Raw genomic sequence first — 16,456 nt, 5'->3', positions numbered from 1 at the left:
GAAAGAAGTAAAAACATTAACTCAAAAAGATATTGCCAACCCTATGTTCATTGCTATTTACAGTAGCCAAGATACGGAAGCAACTTAAGTGTCCATTGATAGATGAAAGGATAAAGAGATGTGATATGTATGTGTGTGTGTGTATATATATATATATATATATATATATATATATATATATATATATGACTATTATCAGCCATAAAAAAGAATGCAGTTTTGCCATCTGTGACAACATGGATGGACCTTGAGGTTATTATGCTAAGTGAAATAAGTCAGACAGAGAAAGTCAAATACCCTAATGATTTCAGTTATATATGGAATCTAAAAGAAAACAAAACAAAACTGAACTCATAGCTATAGAAAACAGATTGGTGGTTGCCATAGGTGGGGGTTGGGGGTAGGCCAAATGGGTGAAGGTGGTTAAAAGGTACAGACTTTCCAGTTATACAATAAATAGGTCATTGAATGTATGTATAGCTTGGTGACTACATAGTTAGTAATTTGTAAGATGCTAAGAGAGTAGATCTTGTAAGCTCTTATCATAGGAAAAAACATTATGGCTATATGATGACGGATGTTAACTAGACTTGTTGTGGTGATCATTTTGTAATATATGCAAGTATCAAATTATTACATTGTACACCTGAAACTAATATAATGTTATATGTAAATTATATTGCAATTAAAAATTTTTCCTAGGATGAAGGTACCAAGGCAAACATATTTTTTAAATATTTAATAAAAACAAATATGTGACTCATCTTGGCTGTAGCTTATTGGTTATATTTTTCTTAAGCCATGGACTTTAGAAAAAGTTTTCCATTCTAATTTTGGAACTGGGGGGATGGAGTATAATTTCCTGCTGGTCTTATAGGGAATAATCACAAGTAAGTTTATTTTTGTTTCCTTTTTTACTTTCTTTTTGATTAAGATAGGTTTATAGGTGGAGATAAGTTTATAAGTTATGGGTGAGTTTTATAGGTTATTTAAATCAAGATCTCATTAGGAAAATGTAAGTCATGCTAGGTAATTCAGTAGAGAGAATTTAATTTAATTTATAGAACCAGTTTCATAGTTTGAAGATCTGAGAGAATAGACCAAGGAGAGGATGATGAACCTAGACTTAGCAACTAGTAGTTAAGTTGCTGTTAGTCCTGGAAATAAAAGGACAAAGGCACAAGGATGGAATACTAGAACTCGGAGACTGGAAATGGTTGATGAGGGGAAGAAGCATTGACTTGTGTGAGAGGAGGCCTCAGAAGAAATATAATTACTGCTAAAGAGGTCCCAGAAGAAGAAGGGCAGGGGGAAAAGACCACTTATTCCTCCCTTCTTCCTAACTTGCAGTTTTCTACCATTGCCTCCCTTGATTAAACTTAACCATTAACCAGTTGGCTTCTGCATAACTGACAGAGATCTCTGGGGTGTTTTCCCCCATCAGTTTAGGTAATAAAAATGTATTGAGAAGTCCTGGGATGGTAGTTATTGCCTCCCAGCCTCGAGGGAAGAACCAACAGTGTAGGAAACCACTGAAAAATCACACACTGTTCCAACGCCTCAGGCCAACACAGTGAGGAGGAAAGTCATTCCCCTGAAAATGGGTCAGTTTTCATTCATCCAAGAAGGGTTGGGAGGACTGGAGCAGAGGGGACCATCACACGATACTGGGGTCAGGGTGGGGTTTGCTGGACCCCAAGCTGGCTCCTCAAACACCAAGGGAGAAAGAGATTCACTTCTCTGGGGGAGGAGTTCTTGGTCACTAGGCTCAATTCTTACCCTTTATAAAGCTGTCACTTCCTTGGGTGAAACTTTCATCCTATAGGTTCATCACAGGGTTGTCAGCAGTGAGATGGATATGATTCTGCAGTGTGCTGATTGTTTTGGAGGTCAGTGACCTCTGTTTTTGAAAGATATTTTCACTGATTATTGAATTTTTGGTTGACAGGATTTTTATCCTCAGTACTTTAAAAGGTGTCCATCCATTCTTTTCTGGCTTGCACAATTTTTTTTTTTCCTGATGAAAAGTCTGCTGTCCTTATTTTTGTTTCCCTGTATATAATGTGCCCTTTTGGGAAGCTGCTTTTAAGATTTTCTCTATCGCTTTTTCTTTTTTTTTTGAGTAGGTAACACATGTTCGTGTTTCAAAATACAAAAATTATGCGGAGCATACAAGGAGCATACAAGTAGATATTGTTCAATTTACATCCTTCAATTTTGTTTACAGTGGAAATGCACTTAGTTCCATTTAGTTTCCATTTCCATAGGCAAACAATGTAATTGTTCTCTTGGGTTTCCTTCCAGACATATTTTATGCATGTACAAGAAAAAAAATCATGTTTCCTTTTCCTCCATTTTACAAAAATGCTAGTGTAGTGTGCGCACTGTCTTGTACCCTTTCTTAATTCAGATATCTTCATTCAGATATTTTTCCCCATCATAGAAAAACTATCATCAGTCATTATAATGGTTGTAGAGTATTTAACTGTTATGGATATATAAAAATTTTAACTAACTGGTACTCAATGGGTGTTTAGATTATGTTCCAATCTATTGCTGTTGTCAACAATAATGAATCTTGAATTTTAATGAATTGCCACGTATGAGTGACACTTGGAATATATACAGGCATACCTTGTTTTGTTGCACTCTGCTTAATTTGATTTGCAGATAACTGTGTTTTTTGCAGGTTGAAGGTTTGTGGCAACCCTGCGTTGAGCATGTCTGTTGGTGCTCAACAGAATTTGCTCATTTCATGTCTCTTTGTCATGTTTTGGTAATTCTCATAATGTTTCACACTTTTTCATTATTATACATTTGTTATTATCTGTGATCAGTGATCTGTGATGTTACTGCTACAACTCACTGAAGGCTCAAATGATGGTTAGCACTTTTTAGCAAGAAAACATTTTTAAATTAAGGTATATACTTTTTTATACATGACATTATTGCACACTTAATAGATTATAGTATAGTGTAAACATAACTTTTATATGCACTGGGAAACCAAAAAAATCATGTGTCTTTATTGCAATATTTGCTTTATTGTGGTGATCTGGACCTGAATCTGCAATATCTGAGGTATACCTGTGCAAGGAGTTTTGTATATTGTACAGGTATCCTGGGAGTAGAATTGCTAGATCAAAGAGTCTTAGGTTTGTCATTTTGATAGTGCCAAATTTTCTTTGTAGAGTTGAGGCAATTTACAATATTGCCAGCCATATAAGAGAGGACCTGTTTCCCTACACCTTTGTCAATGCATTGTTTTATAAATTTTTAAAATTATTATAATTTTCAAACCTACACAGAAGTAGAAGGAATAGTATAATGAACTGCCCTTACCCATCACCAGCTTCATTAATTATCAATATATCGTTAGTCTTCTTTCATCTATACCTCCACACTTTACACATTGCTAGTTATCTATTTTTATAGCTTTATTGAAGCATAATTTCCTTGTCAAAGTTCATGCAGTTTAAGTCTAATTAAATGATTTATAGTAAATTTATAAAGTTGTGTAGCCGTCACCACAATCCAGTGTTACTACATTTTCTCCACCTCTAAAATATCCCTCATACTTCCAGACAATTCCCAGCCCAAGGCAACTACTGATCTGTTTTCTATCTTAATAGAGCTGCTATACCTAGACATTTCGTGTAAACAATATGTCACAACATGTAGGCTTTTACATATGAGTACTTTCATTTAGAGTAATGTTTTTGAGGTTCATTCATGTTTTAGCACTTATCAGTAGCTCATTCATTTTTGTGCTGGATAGTAATCCATTGTATGGATATAGTACATTTTGTTTTTACGATCAGCAATTGATGGATATATGGATTGTTTGCAGTTTTTTCTCTATGAACATTTGTGTACAAGTGGACAAATGTTTTTATTTCTCTTGAGTAGATACCTAGGGATGGAATTGCTAGATGCTATGATAAGTTTATGTTTAACTTTGGTTTAACATAGAACTGCCACACTGTTTCCAAAGTGACTACACCATTTAAAATTCTAACCAGCTATCTAGAAAGGTTTCAGTGTCTCCATATGTTCACTAACACTTGTGATTATTTGTCTTTTTCATGGTAGCTATTCCAGTAGTTGTGTAATGGTATCTTATTTTGGTTTTAATTTGCACTTCCTCAGCGCTGTTGATGGCAAATATCCTTTCATGTACCTATATGCTATTGCGTATCTTCTTTGGTAAAATGTCTGTTCAAATCTTTGCCCATTTTTAAATTGGATTGTTTGCCTTATTAAGTCGTAAGAGTTCTTTATATATTCTGGTTGCACATTCTTTGTCAGATCTATGATTCGTAAATACTTTTACCTATTCTGTGGCTTGTCTTTTCATTTTCTTATTGGTGTCTTTTGGAATCTATTGCTGGTTTTAAGAAATTTGATTATAATTTTCCTTGTGTAATATCTCTCACATTTCTTACTCTTAAATTTCTTGGAATTTTGGTTTTGTACTTTTTTACCAAATTTGGGAAATTTTCTCAAGAATTTTTTAGGAAAAAAAAAGTAAGGTGGAAACTTATGGAGGTATTTCACAGGATTATCATAAATTATACCCTACATTGCTTATTTGTCAGAATTTTCAGAATTCACTATTTAGACAACTGATAAGAAAGCTAAGAAAAAGCATGTATCTATAGATACTTCACAAGAATATGTAGAAATGTATTTCCTTTCTTAAAATGAATTAAATAAATATTACAAATAAATTTTATTTTCAGTTGTAAAAAAAAAAAAGAATTTGTTTAGAAATCACCATTATGTTTTCTTTTTTTTTTTTTTTTTTTTTTTTTTTTTTGCGGTACACAGGCCTCTCACTGTTGTGGCCTCTCCCACTGCAGAGCACAGGCTCCGGACGCGCAGGCTCAGCAGCCATGGCTCACGGGCCCAGCCGCTCCGCGGCATGTGGGATCTTTCCGGACCGGGGCACGAACCCGTGTCCCCTGCATCGGCAGGCGGACTCCCAACCACTGCGCCACCAGGGAAGCCCCATTATGTTTTCTTAAAGGACACCACTTGAAGGGAATCCACAGTTGACCCACACCTGACTGATTGTTCTATTCATTTTTTTCTGTCTTTTTGTGTGTGTGTGTTTTGTTTTAGTAATGCTATACCTTGTTTTCACTGATTTTATCTTCTGCAGAGTCTAATCTGACATTAATCCCATACAATGTATTTTTCATTTCAGACATTGGATTTTTTTTATTTATGAAAGTTTTAATTGGGTCTTTTATGTCTTCCATTTCTCTGCTTAACCTGATTATTCTTTACCTTAGGAGTTGGCAGACTATGGCCCATGGGGTCAAATGCTGCCCATGGCTGTTTCTGTATTTTTTGTTTTTTTGTTTTTTTTTTAATATGGCTCCCAAGCTAAGACTGGTCTTTATATTTTTAAGCAATGGTGTGTAAAAAAAAAAATGTGAGAGAGACTTAATGTGGCCCAGAAAGCCTAAAATATTATCTGGCAACCCAGGCTCCACCCTCAACATAATATAACAGTGGAGGAATTTGAAGACAGTGGTGCACTGAAGGTCATGATAGCAACAACCCACATGATAGCAATAACACAAACTCACTTAACTCATGAGTAGATTTATTTAAATGCCCAACAGTAAAGCCTAGCAGAAGAAAAGGCTTGTCTGTTTCCAGGCACCAATTTTATTAACATCTGTTTATACTTTCATATATCATAAAGTCCAGCTTTCAGTCAAAAATTATAGACACATAAAAAAGAGAAAGAAAAAAATGCACTATCAAGAGACAAAGCAGTTTGTAGAATCAAATTTAGATATAAAGATCTAGTGGGAAAAATGGATAACATGGTCGGACATATTGAGAATTCCAGCAGAGAGCTGGGACACTTTTTAAGAAAGATTCATATGGAAATGCTGGAAGTAAACGATATAGTAACAGATTAAGAATGCCTCTGATGTGCTCATCAGTAGAGTCAACACAACACAATTGTGGAAAGAATGAATGAACTCAAATATAGGTCAGAAGAAATTACCCAAACTAAATGACAAAAAGAAAAAGAAGAAAACAACAGAGCATCTAAGAGTGTTGGGAAAATATGAAATTGTATAACATATGTCTGTTAGAATCCCAGAAAGAGAAGAAAAATGAGGCAGAAGAAGTATAAAATAGTAGCCATGAAGTTTTCAAATATAATGAAAGATGTTAAACCACAGGTCTAAGAAACTCAGAACAACAAACAGGATAATTTCAAACTCTTTCAGACTACCACCTAGGTCCCCTAGGTGCATCACATTCAAACTCAAAAAATCACAGAGAAAATCTTGAAGGCCACCAGAGAACAAAGACATTACCTAATTTAGAAAGCTACAGCAGGCATCTCAGAAACTATGCAAGCCAGAACACAGTCAAGTGACATCTTTAAAGTGCTGAAAGAACAATTCTTTCAACTGTCAATTCGAGAGGGAGAAATAAAGGTGTTTTTGGGGAAGCAAAAACTGAAAGACTTATTCCCAGAAGACCTGAACTACAAAAAAAAGTAGTACAAGTATGATGCCAGACAGAAAATCTACCTAAAGAAATGAGATCTGAAAATGGTACAAGCTTGAAGATGCAGTTGACCCTTGAACGGTGGAGGGGTTAGGGGCACCAACCTCCCACACAGTCGAAAGTTCATGTAGAACTTTACAGTCAGGCTTCCATTTCTGCAATTCTGCATCCATGGATTCAGCCAATCACAGATTGCATAGTACTTCAGTACATATTTATTGAAAGAAATCTGCATATAAGTGGACCTTCACAGTTCAAATCTATGTTGTTTAAGGGCCAACTGTAAATATAAAATTGAATTTAAAAAATTTTTAGTCACTGTGAAACGTAACTGTTTAATGCAGGGGTTGGCAAACTTTTTTTTTTTTAAAGGCCATATATTCTAGCCTTGCAGATCATAGAGTAACTACTCAACTCTGCTCTTGTAGCACCAAGGTAGCCATAGACAACATAAGTGAATGCATATGACTGTGTTCCAGTAAAACTTTTACAGAAACTGGCAGCCAGCCTATGGGTTATATTTTCTAAGTGCTGAGATTAAAGCAAAAATTGTAGTGAAGTATTGTTTGTAGCATGTAAAATTTAAATGAATGACAAAAAGAGCACAAGGATTATTATCTTATACTTAAAGCAGCATAATATCATTTGAAGGTAGGCTAGGACTTATATATAAGGTAAACCCTAGAGTAATCACTAAAAACATTGAATACAGAGATGGATATATTAAGCGAAAATAGAGATAAAATGGAATCATAAAATCACTCAATCCAAAAGAAGGTGGAAGAAGCATCAAATGGAGCAATGAACAGAGAACAAATCCATGGTAGGTTTTAATCCAAGCAATATATGTAAATTGCCTAAACCTATTAAAAAAGACAAATTAGTTGGATAGAAAAGCAAGTTCCAACAGATATATATCCATACCCCTACGCCCTTTTTTAGATAAACAGGTACACACTTTTCTACACTCTGCTTTTTTCACTTAATATTATATCTTGGAGATCACTCCATAGTGATACAGAGATAGTCCAAATTCCTTTTTACATCTTACAATATTGTGTAGATGTACCATAGTTCATTCAGCATGCCTTCTATTGATAAGTATTTGGATTGCTTCCCTTGTTTTCCTATTACAAGTAGTACTATGAGTAATATCCATTGGCATACATCTTTTTGTATGTTTGCCAGTAGATTTTTGGGGTAGGCTCCTAGAATCTGTGTCAAAGGATGAATAGATATGTAATTTTGCTAAGTAGTCTCAAAGTTCCCTTTATACAGCTTGTACCATTTTGCATTCTCACCCATAAAATAAAGCTTTACCTCCGACCTCACCACAGTTTTTTGTTGTCAAACCTTTGATTTTTTGCTAAGCTAACAGGAGAGAAATGGCACGTCAACGTGGTTTTAATTTGTATTTTTCTTATTGTGAGTGAAGGTGAACACCCTTTTGCATATCCTTAAAGACTATTTTGTTTCATTTTCCATGAGCTACCTGTTTATATTATCTCAAGCCCATTTTCTATAAGTTAGTTGGACTTTTTCTTCTCAGTTTTCATAAACTCTTTATGTATTAGGGATATTAACCCCTTCCTCTGATATTAGTTACAAATGTATATGTTTTCATTTATGTTTTGCTTTCCTTATGGCAATTATACTTTTAGACATTTTAAAATGTAATTAAAATTTATCAGTGTTCTGTTGCTTCTGACTTTTGAGTCATAGTTAAGAAAAAGTTCTCTATAACCAAGTTATATGTGATTACTTCTGATATTTGTAGTGTTTAATTTTTTATATTTAGGTTTTTTTATCCATTTTGAATTTTTTCTTATGTTTGGAAATTGGAGTGAATCAATTTTGTCTTTTAGTATTGGGCTATCTGATATGGAGTAAACATTTTCCCTGATTTGAGATGCTGTTTTTGTCATATATTCATTTTTCACATGTAGTTGTCCTATTTTTGGATTTTCTATTTGATTTCATTAGGCTATTTGTTGATGTGTCAGTATAATACTAGTTGAATCATAAAGGCTTTACAAAATGTTTTAATATTGGCAAGTTCCTTTTCATTGCTCATGCTATTTCATGGTTTTCCTAGATATTAACTTTGTAACCAACTTTCTACTTTCAGAAAAACTTGAAGTTATGTAAATTTATAAATTAGGAGAATTTAATATTTAACTTACTGAAGTATATATTTTATATGCTCTTTATCTTCCTCCACTTCAAAAACACTGGAACACTAAGGCTGAAACTTCTCCTTCCAACTTTAATGTTTATTGATGCCATGTATTTTTGCTATGACTTTTAAAAGCCCAGATGAAATTATTATTATTGCTTCATGCTGTCAAATGTTTTAGCCTATATGCTTACTAATTTGCATCTTAGACTCTTCTTGCTAATTTAATTACCTGTGTCTTTGTAAACTGTCTTTATTATTCTCTGGTTGTTTATATATTGTTCTTTGTATTTGGCATTTTATAGCTTCCTGTGATTAGCTAGGTATAGATTTATTTTTATTAATCATTATTGAGATTTTCTGGGCTTCCTGTACCTGAGGATTGGTATCTTTCATCAGTTATGAAAAATTCTTACCCAGTTTTTGTCTTAGCTTCATTCTCTCATTCTTTTTTTTTTTTTTGAAGTATGATTAGGCATGTTAGACTTGTACACTCCATTCCTCATGTCTTTAACTCTTGCTTGTATTTTCCATTTCTTTGTCTCTTTGTATTGCACTTTATTTTTTTACACATCTTTCTGTTTACCAGTTCTTTCTTCAGCTGTGTCTAACCTGCAGTTAAATATGTTCATTGGCTTTTAATTTCATTGATTTTACTTTTTATTTCTATAATTTTTTGACTGCTATTGTTTTTTATCATTTTAATATTTCTTTATTCCTTAATATTATCCTCATTTTATATTCTGGGTCTGGTTTAAATATATAAAATCTTCATGGACTTTCTGTTGCTTCTTGCTCATGGTGTTGTGTTTCCTTATATACTGTGGTTTTTATTGTCATCATCATTATTATTTACATTGTGAATTTGTATTTTCTTGGAATAAATTTATTTGCAGAAATTGAGGCCTGAATTTGAAGTGGATATTCAGAAAGGATCTACATTTGTTTCTGGCAGGGACCTGGAGATATTACTAGTCCAGGACCAATCTTAGCTAAATTCTTGGCTTGAGAATTTTTGGACCATGTACGCAATATGAATTCAGGTGACAACCTATATGAGAGGATTTTAAAACTAGATTTTTTTTTTTTTTTTCTTTTCCAGGGTAGTTCAAAGTGCAACCAGACAGTTTTCCTTAACAGTCTTAGAAATGTGGTGAAGTTGGTGGGAGGAGCATATTGGCATAGCTGTTTGAAGTTTTAGTCAAGGCAAAAGCCAGCTGTTTTATCCAGCATTTTACTTGTTTTCTGATGGTGAATCGCTAAGGGTACTAGTCTGTCATACTTTAGAGAAAATAATGTTTTATACTGATACAGTTTATCAGTATATAGTTGAAAAAAAAAACTATGAACCTCTTCTTTCCTCACTAAAGACATTACTGAAGAAAGTATTTTGAAGATAAATGCATTGGAATGCTTGAGTATGACAAAGTAAATGCTCTTTGTTAATATTAAGTAATGCTGGGACTTGCCTGGTGGTCCAGTGGTTAAGACTCCACACTTCCACCACAGCAGGTGCAGGTTCGTTCTCTAGTCAGGGAACTAAGGTCCCACATGCTGCACGGGCGTGGCCAAAGGAAAAAAAAAAAAAAGATTAAGTACTGCTGAGTTGAAACATCTATATGATCAAAGATTTAGAGTTAGTAAGTGTAGAAGAAATTGTTAAAAATGAGTGTTTAAAGTGTGGGCAATAACATTTTATTCTATTCTTATTTAATTCATGTAGAACAGACCTAATTTTCTTTGGCTTAAATTAGTAAGTGGATTTCTTGTATTTGGATAGTTAAGCATCATAATTTAGTGGAATTTTCCTATGGCAGATAAATGCACAAATCCACATTCTTATATTTTAGTGTGAAAATTACTTATCTGCTTCAGAGACCCAAAAAAGAAAAGTAATTCTGGTCATAATTACCAATCTATTTATGTGTGCCTTTGTATTTTAAGAAGTCTGGCGCCTTATTACCACTTGTAATATATGTGAAGTCTGGTAAACACTTGTAATATATTGTCTGAATTCCAAGCAACCCAAGGATAGAATATAGTTTGTTTCATAAATGGAGACTTTAGTGATATTCTAGTTATTTAAACTTACATAGCTAATAGGAATATACTGATTGATGAAAGTCAAATAAAAATGATGGTAAAAGGTATACTTTTTTAAATTCAAAGGGCATGCCATCTATAATATACTTGTCCCACTGCAAATAATTTATGTTTTTATATAAATCATTTTACCTAGGTATTTCTATTTTGAGTAATTATTTCAATTTAGGTGAATGAACTGTAGGTAACCCATAATTTGGACTAATATTAATTATAATTGGTTAATGTACAGACTATGACATATTAAGCATTATACTAAATATTTTATTACACAAACATTAAACACTATATGAAACATTCAACATTAAAAACCAATATAACATTATACAATAATAAATTTTTGGAAAGAAACATTTTGATGAATTTAGTTAGATATCTTAAAAAATCTTCATAATTTAAGTGAGGAAAAATTGGTGTCTTACATATCAACAAAATTGACATGTGCAGAGCTGAGAAGAACAAATCTGTGAAGACCTCAGGTTTCTTCTTAGATTGTTGAAGGAAACTTTGATGGCAATGTTAATAATGGAAGTAGTAATACTATATTATTATTAGCATGCACCTATAGCACCCCCAGGGATTGTTTTAAGTGCTTTACAAGAGGTAGCTACAGTTATTGTTCCTGTTTTATAAATAAAGAAACCGAGGCACAGAGATATTAAGTGACTTGCCCAGGGTCACATATCAAGGAAATGGTGGTGCTGAGATTGAAACCCAGTGTGGCTGTAGACCATGGGTGAGTAAAGGGCCAGATAGCAAGTATTTTTAGGCTTAACTCATAAGGTCTCTGTGGCCACTACTCAGTTCCATTATCTAGTATGAAAGCAACCATAGTCAATATGTAAATATATGGGTGTGGTTCTGTTTGAATAATAATGTACTTATTGACAGTAATATTTAAATTTCATGTAATTTTTACCTGTTAGGAAATATTATTCTCTTGGGTTTTTTGTTTTGTTTTGGGGGGGGGGTTGTTTGTTTTTGTCTTTTTTTTTTTTTTTTTTGTCGTACGTGGGCCTCTCACTGTTGTGGCCTGTCCCGTTGTGGAGCACAGGCTCCGGATGCACAGGCTCAGCGGCCATGGCTCACGGGCCTAGCCACTCCACGGCATGTGGGATCTTCCTGGACCGGGGCACGAACCCGTGTCCCCTGCATCAGCAGACGGACTCTCAACCACTGCGCCACCAGGAAAGCCCGTCTTTGTTTTTTAACAGTTTAAATATGGCTAACTATTCTTATCTCATGTATTATACAACAACAGGCCTTCCTGCTCTAGACTGCTATATATATTTTGGAGTCCTACCTTGTTCTATTGTGGACTCATTTACCCTGCATCTTGTAGAGTTTGCCTCCTTGAGGGCTAGACAATTTGATCTGTAAACATTTAGTTGATCCTTTACACTAGGCAATAGGAAATTCAACAGGTCTGAGACAGGAAGTTTCTACTTCTACATATACTCTAGGTTTTTCCCTTAGTGATTTCACTACTATGTAAATACTTGTTGACTTTCCTGAATCTTACCCTCAGGCAGAGTTAGCTAGACCATATTGTTTTATCATTATTTACTCTACTTATTTTGCATATAGTTTTTCTCATTTTAATGTCATTATAATGGACTTGGGCCTTGTTATTGAGGTAGCTGATAGTGAGGCATATACAGATCTCTTGTAATGTTGGCTCCCCTTTCATGTTCACATAATACAGACATAATTCTGCATATTTAGATTATCTACAAGGTCATATTAATCTGCACATTCATCTCTAAATTTACTGCCATAGCATATTTTATTTCTACTAAAAACCTTTGTATCTCTTCCTCCTTCAATAGAATTAAGTGGTCTACCAGTCAGTACTATCTACTCAATGTAATGATGCAATTTCTACCCCATTCTACCTAGTACAAAGTTAACACCTCCTTGTTTCAACATGTTATAATAGTGATACATGCAAAGTACAGTACTATGATAGTACAGAAGAATCACCTATGTATTAGTCTGGAGAGAAGCAAGGGAGTTTTTAGGCTAAGTTCCTAGGTGGAATCGTATAAATAGGTCTTGAGGAAGCAACAGATCTAAACACCTTTAAGCACACAGGAGTTTTAGGCTATGTAGGAAAGTTTGCTGCAATTTGAGCATGGAATTTGGTAATATCTGTATGTAAAAGTAGTTTTGGATCAGACATAAAGGTTCTTATGTCAAAATAAGGAATCTGAATTTCCTCCTGTTCATCAGTGATCTCAAATACCTAAATAAAATAGAATGGGAATATAAGTAATAAATAAGTCAAGTAGGCAGTGTGCTGGGGAAGTGGGAGATGGATGGAGACTGGCAAATTGGAAGAGAGGTCCATGCCCTGACTAAAGGCAGTAGCTGCTCAGCTTATTTTGCTATGGAGAGATGCAAGCCCTGTGTTACAGGGATTCCTCTTTATCAAGAGCTCAGAGAAATCTACATTTAATCTGAAATACCACAGTTTTTAAATATTGGAAACTAAAATATTTTTTAAAAATATTTGATGTATATAAACAAATGTGTCAGCTGAAGGTCTTTGCTTTAGATGGTAAAATCTACACAGCCAAGTGTTAAGTCTGTAAGTAGATCATTCTGTGTTTTAGGAAGATAACAATGGCAGCCATGTTGAACATGGATTTTAGGTAAGTGTGGAATAGCAAGACAGGAGATAGGGTCTATTAGAAGTTTAAAGATGAGATAGATGTGAATTAATGCTTTATTAATAGGGATAGAGAAGATTCCAGAAGTACATTGATGGTGCTCTTTTATACTTACTTATTGATGGTAAAATAAATACATAATGGTTGATAATGAAAAATAATTCTCCTTTTCATCCCTGACCCCTAGTTTCTTTTTCCCCTATGTAAAGGCAACTGTTTTTACCAGTTTGTTGCATATCCCTCTAGTAGTCTGGCAATATGCATTGGTGTACATGTGCCTTCTACTCTCTCCCTTCCTTTACACCAGTGATAATGTAATGAATAGATTTCTCCATCTTTGTTTAACAATATATGCTGGAATTTTCCCCTTATCTATTCATATAGATGTAAATATATTCTCAATAATATTCTCATTAATATTTGTATTATATTTCACTTCATGGGTATATTATAATTTAACCAGTCCCTTGTGGTAGACATTTAGTATGTTTCCATTGTTTTACTGCTACAAACCATCTGTGGATGTATATCTATATATATGTGTGTCTTTGAACTTATGTGTGTATTATTTGGAGGATTAAATTCTTATAAATGGAAATGGTAAGTCTAATGGTATGTGTGCGTTTAAGATTTTGTTGACTATTACTATGTTGCCTTTAAAAGTAGTACCACTTATCATCCCTCCAACTAGATAGCAGAGCCTATTTCTGTACTTCAGAGCCATCATGGGATATATCAACATTTTTATTTTTGTAAATAAGATAGGAGAGATGACATTTCATCTTTATAATTTCACTTATTTAATTATAGTAGAGAATCTTTTTATATTTGAAAAAAAATCCACTTGCGTTTCTTTTCTGTGGTCTTCTCTCCCAGTTTTCTACTAGGTTGTTAACTGGTTTTTTTTAAAACAAAAATTACTTATATAAGCTTTTTAATTAAGGAAATCAGCAAAGATTCTCAGTGTATTATTTTGCTTTTGACTGCTTTTATGTGGTTTTGTTCTGTTGACATTTAAAAATTTTAAGTAGTCAAATTTATAAATATATCCGTTTATGGAGTATGGTTACTACACTGTATTTAGAAGGGTCTTTGTAATTATTGTGTAATACCTAGGTCTTTTATATAATTTTAAAATTCTCAGTTATATTCTACATTTGCATTTGTATTTAAAAAGTTGTCTTTATTAGTGATTTGCTTTATTAAAGGCAAAAAGTAAAAAGACAAGAAATAACACATGTTGGCACGGATGCAGAGAAAAGGGAACCTTTGTACACTGTTAGTGGGAATGTAAATTGGTGCAGACAGTCTGGAGGTTCCTCAAAAAATTAAAATTGGAGCTATCATATGATCCAGCAATTCCACTTCAGTATTTATCCAAAGAAAATGAAAACACTAACTCAAAAAGACATATGCACCCCATGTTTATTGCAGCATTATTTACAAGAGCTGAGATGTGGAAACAACCTAAGTGTGTCCATCAGTGGATTAGTGGATAAAGAAGATGTGGTATATATACACAATCAAACATTATTTAGCCATTAAAAAATGCAGTATTGCCATTTGTGACAGCGTGGATGACCCTTAAGGGCATTATGCTAAGTGAAATAAGTCATATAAAGACAAATACTGTATGAGCTCACCTATATGTTGAATTTTAAAACAAAAAAACCCCAAGAACCCCCAAAATACCAAGCTCATAGATACAGAGAGCAGATTAGTGGTTGCCAGAGGTGGGGGGTGGGGAGTAGGCAGAATGCACGAAGCGAGACAAAAGGTACAGACTTCCAGTTATAAAATAAATAAATCATGGAGATGTATTAATAATACACAGCATGGTGACTATAGTTAATAATACTATGTTGCGTATTTGAAAATTGCTAAGAGAATAAATCTTAAAAGTTCTCATCACAAGAAAAAAATTGCAACTATGTATGGTGATGGATGTTAACTAGACTTACTGTGATCATTTCACAATATATACAAATGTTGAATCATTATGTTGTACAGCTGACACCAATATATTGTTGTGTGTCAATTATGCCTCAAAAAAAGGCGCCAAAAGTGTTTAAAAAAATACAACTTCAGGTATTCCTAGTTGAGTCTTCTAGGTTAATAAAATTTAAAATTTTTCAGGGATTCGTCACTGTGATATTTTAGGATTACTAAATAATATCAAATAATTTTTAATAGTTTTCCATGCTCATGATTAGGAAATAAGTTATATTTCTGCCTGTGTGAACTCATGAATTGTTAAAGGCACATAAAGTACTTAGTAACAGTATTTTCCAAATAATTTATTTAAAAAGGAGGAACCACAGAGTTTGGACAACTTATCATAAATGGGATAATCAAGGTAAGCCTAGGATTTGAGGACCATGTGTCATGTATTAGGTATAAAATTGGTGATATTGCTGTAATATAAATGTTGGCTGAGACTTTTCATTGTGCCTCTTATATTTTTGGGTCAATTTTACCACCCTTTGTATTTCTTTGAAAAACAATCAGATTTTGAGTTTTCTCTGGGGTCCATTGTATTGGGGTGAAGCTGGACTATGTGCCCATTTTGAATCATTGTTATATGTATAGCCACATTTTTGCCACCTGGTATACCATTGCATTTTTTTCCCCACTGTGAACACTGGTAGACATAAGTAATGTAATTGTTCATTCTATAGGTATAGAATTTCAGTGTATTTCTTTTTATTATAATTTTACTGAAAACATAACATGAATCCTAAATGATCAATATAATTTTTCAAAGCCAACTATTTTAAAACTAAATATCTGATATTATGTAACTGGTATCTCTTGAGACTTTTAAATTGGGGCAAAAATTCAGAGAAGCAATGAAAGTTATCATTCACTTATTCTTTCTAGGAGTTTCTTTGAGTTGCTGCTGTTCTTTGGAAGAGATGAGTTTTATGAAGAGCCCTTAAAGGATATTCTTGGATCATTCCAG

The 16,456-nt window shown here is 33.6% G+C and overlaps 1 protein-coding gene across 8 annotated transcripts in view; it reads left to right on the top strand.

The window, feature by feature from the left end:
* Nucleotides 1–16,456, top strand: part of ZNF654 (zinc finger protein 654) — a 102,143-nt gene that overhangs the window by 50,616 nt on the left and 35,071 nt on the right. For all 8 annotated transcript variants that reach the window (XM_032629793.1, XM_032629797.1, XM_032629800.1 and 5 more), the window contains one exon: nucleotides 16,375–16,456. Coding sequence is in view for 2 of the 8 variants with exons in the window: in XM_032629802.1 (XP_032485693.1) it covers nucleotides 16,375–16,456 (82 nt within the window). In the remaining 6 variants the exon portion in view is untranslated. The remainder of the gene's footprint in view (nucleotides 1–16,374) is intronic.

This window comes from Phocoena sinus, chromosome 4, assembly GCF_008692025.1.
Source record: "Phocoena sinus isolate mPhoSin1 chromosome 4, mPhoSin1.pri, whole genome shotgun sequence".
NCBI classification, from domain to species: Eukaryota; Metazoa; Chordata; class Mammalia; order Artiodactyla; family Phocoenidae; genus Phocoena; species Phocoena sinus.
The sequence above is the reverse complement of the archived record's forward strand: the minus strand, read 5'-3'. Positions and strand labels throughout refer to the sequence as shown.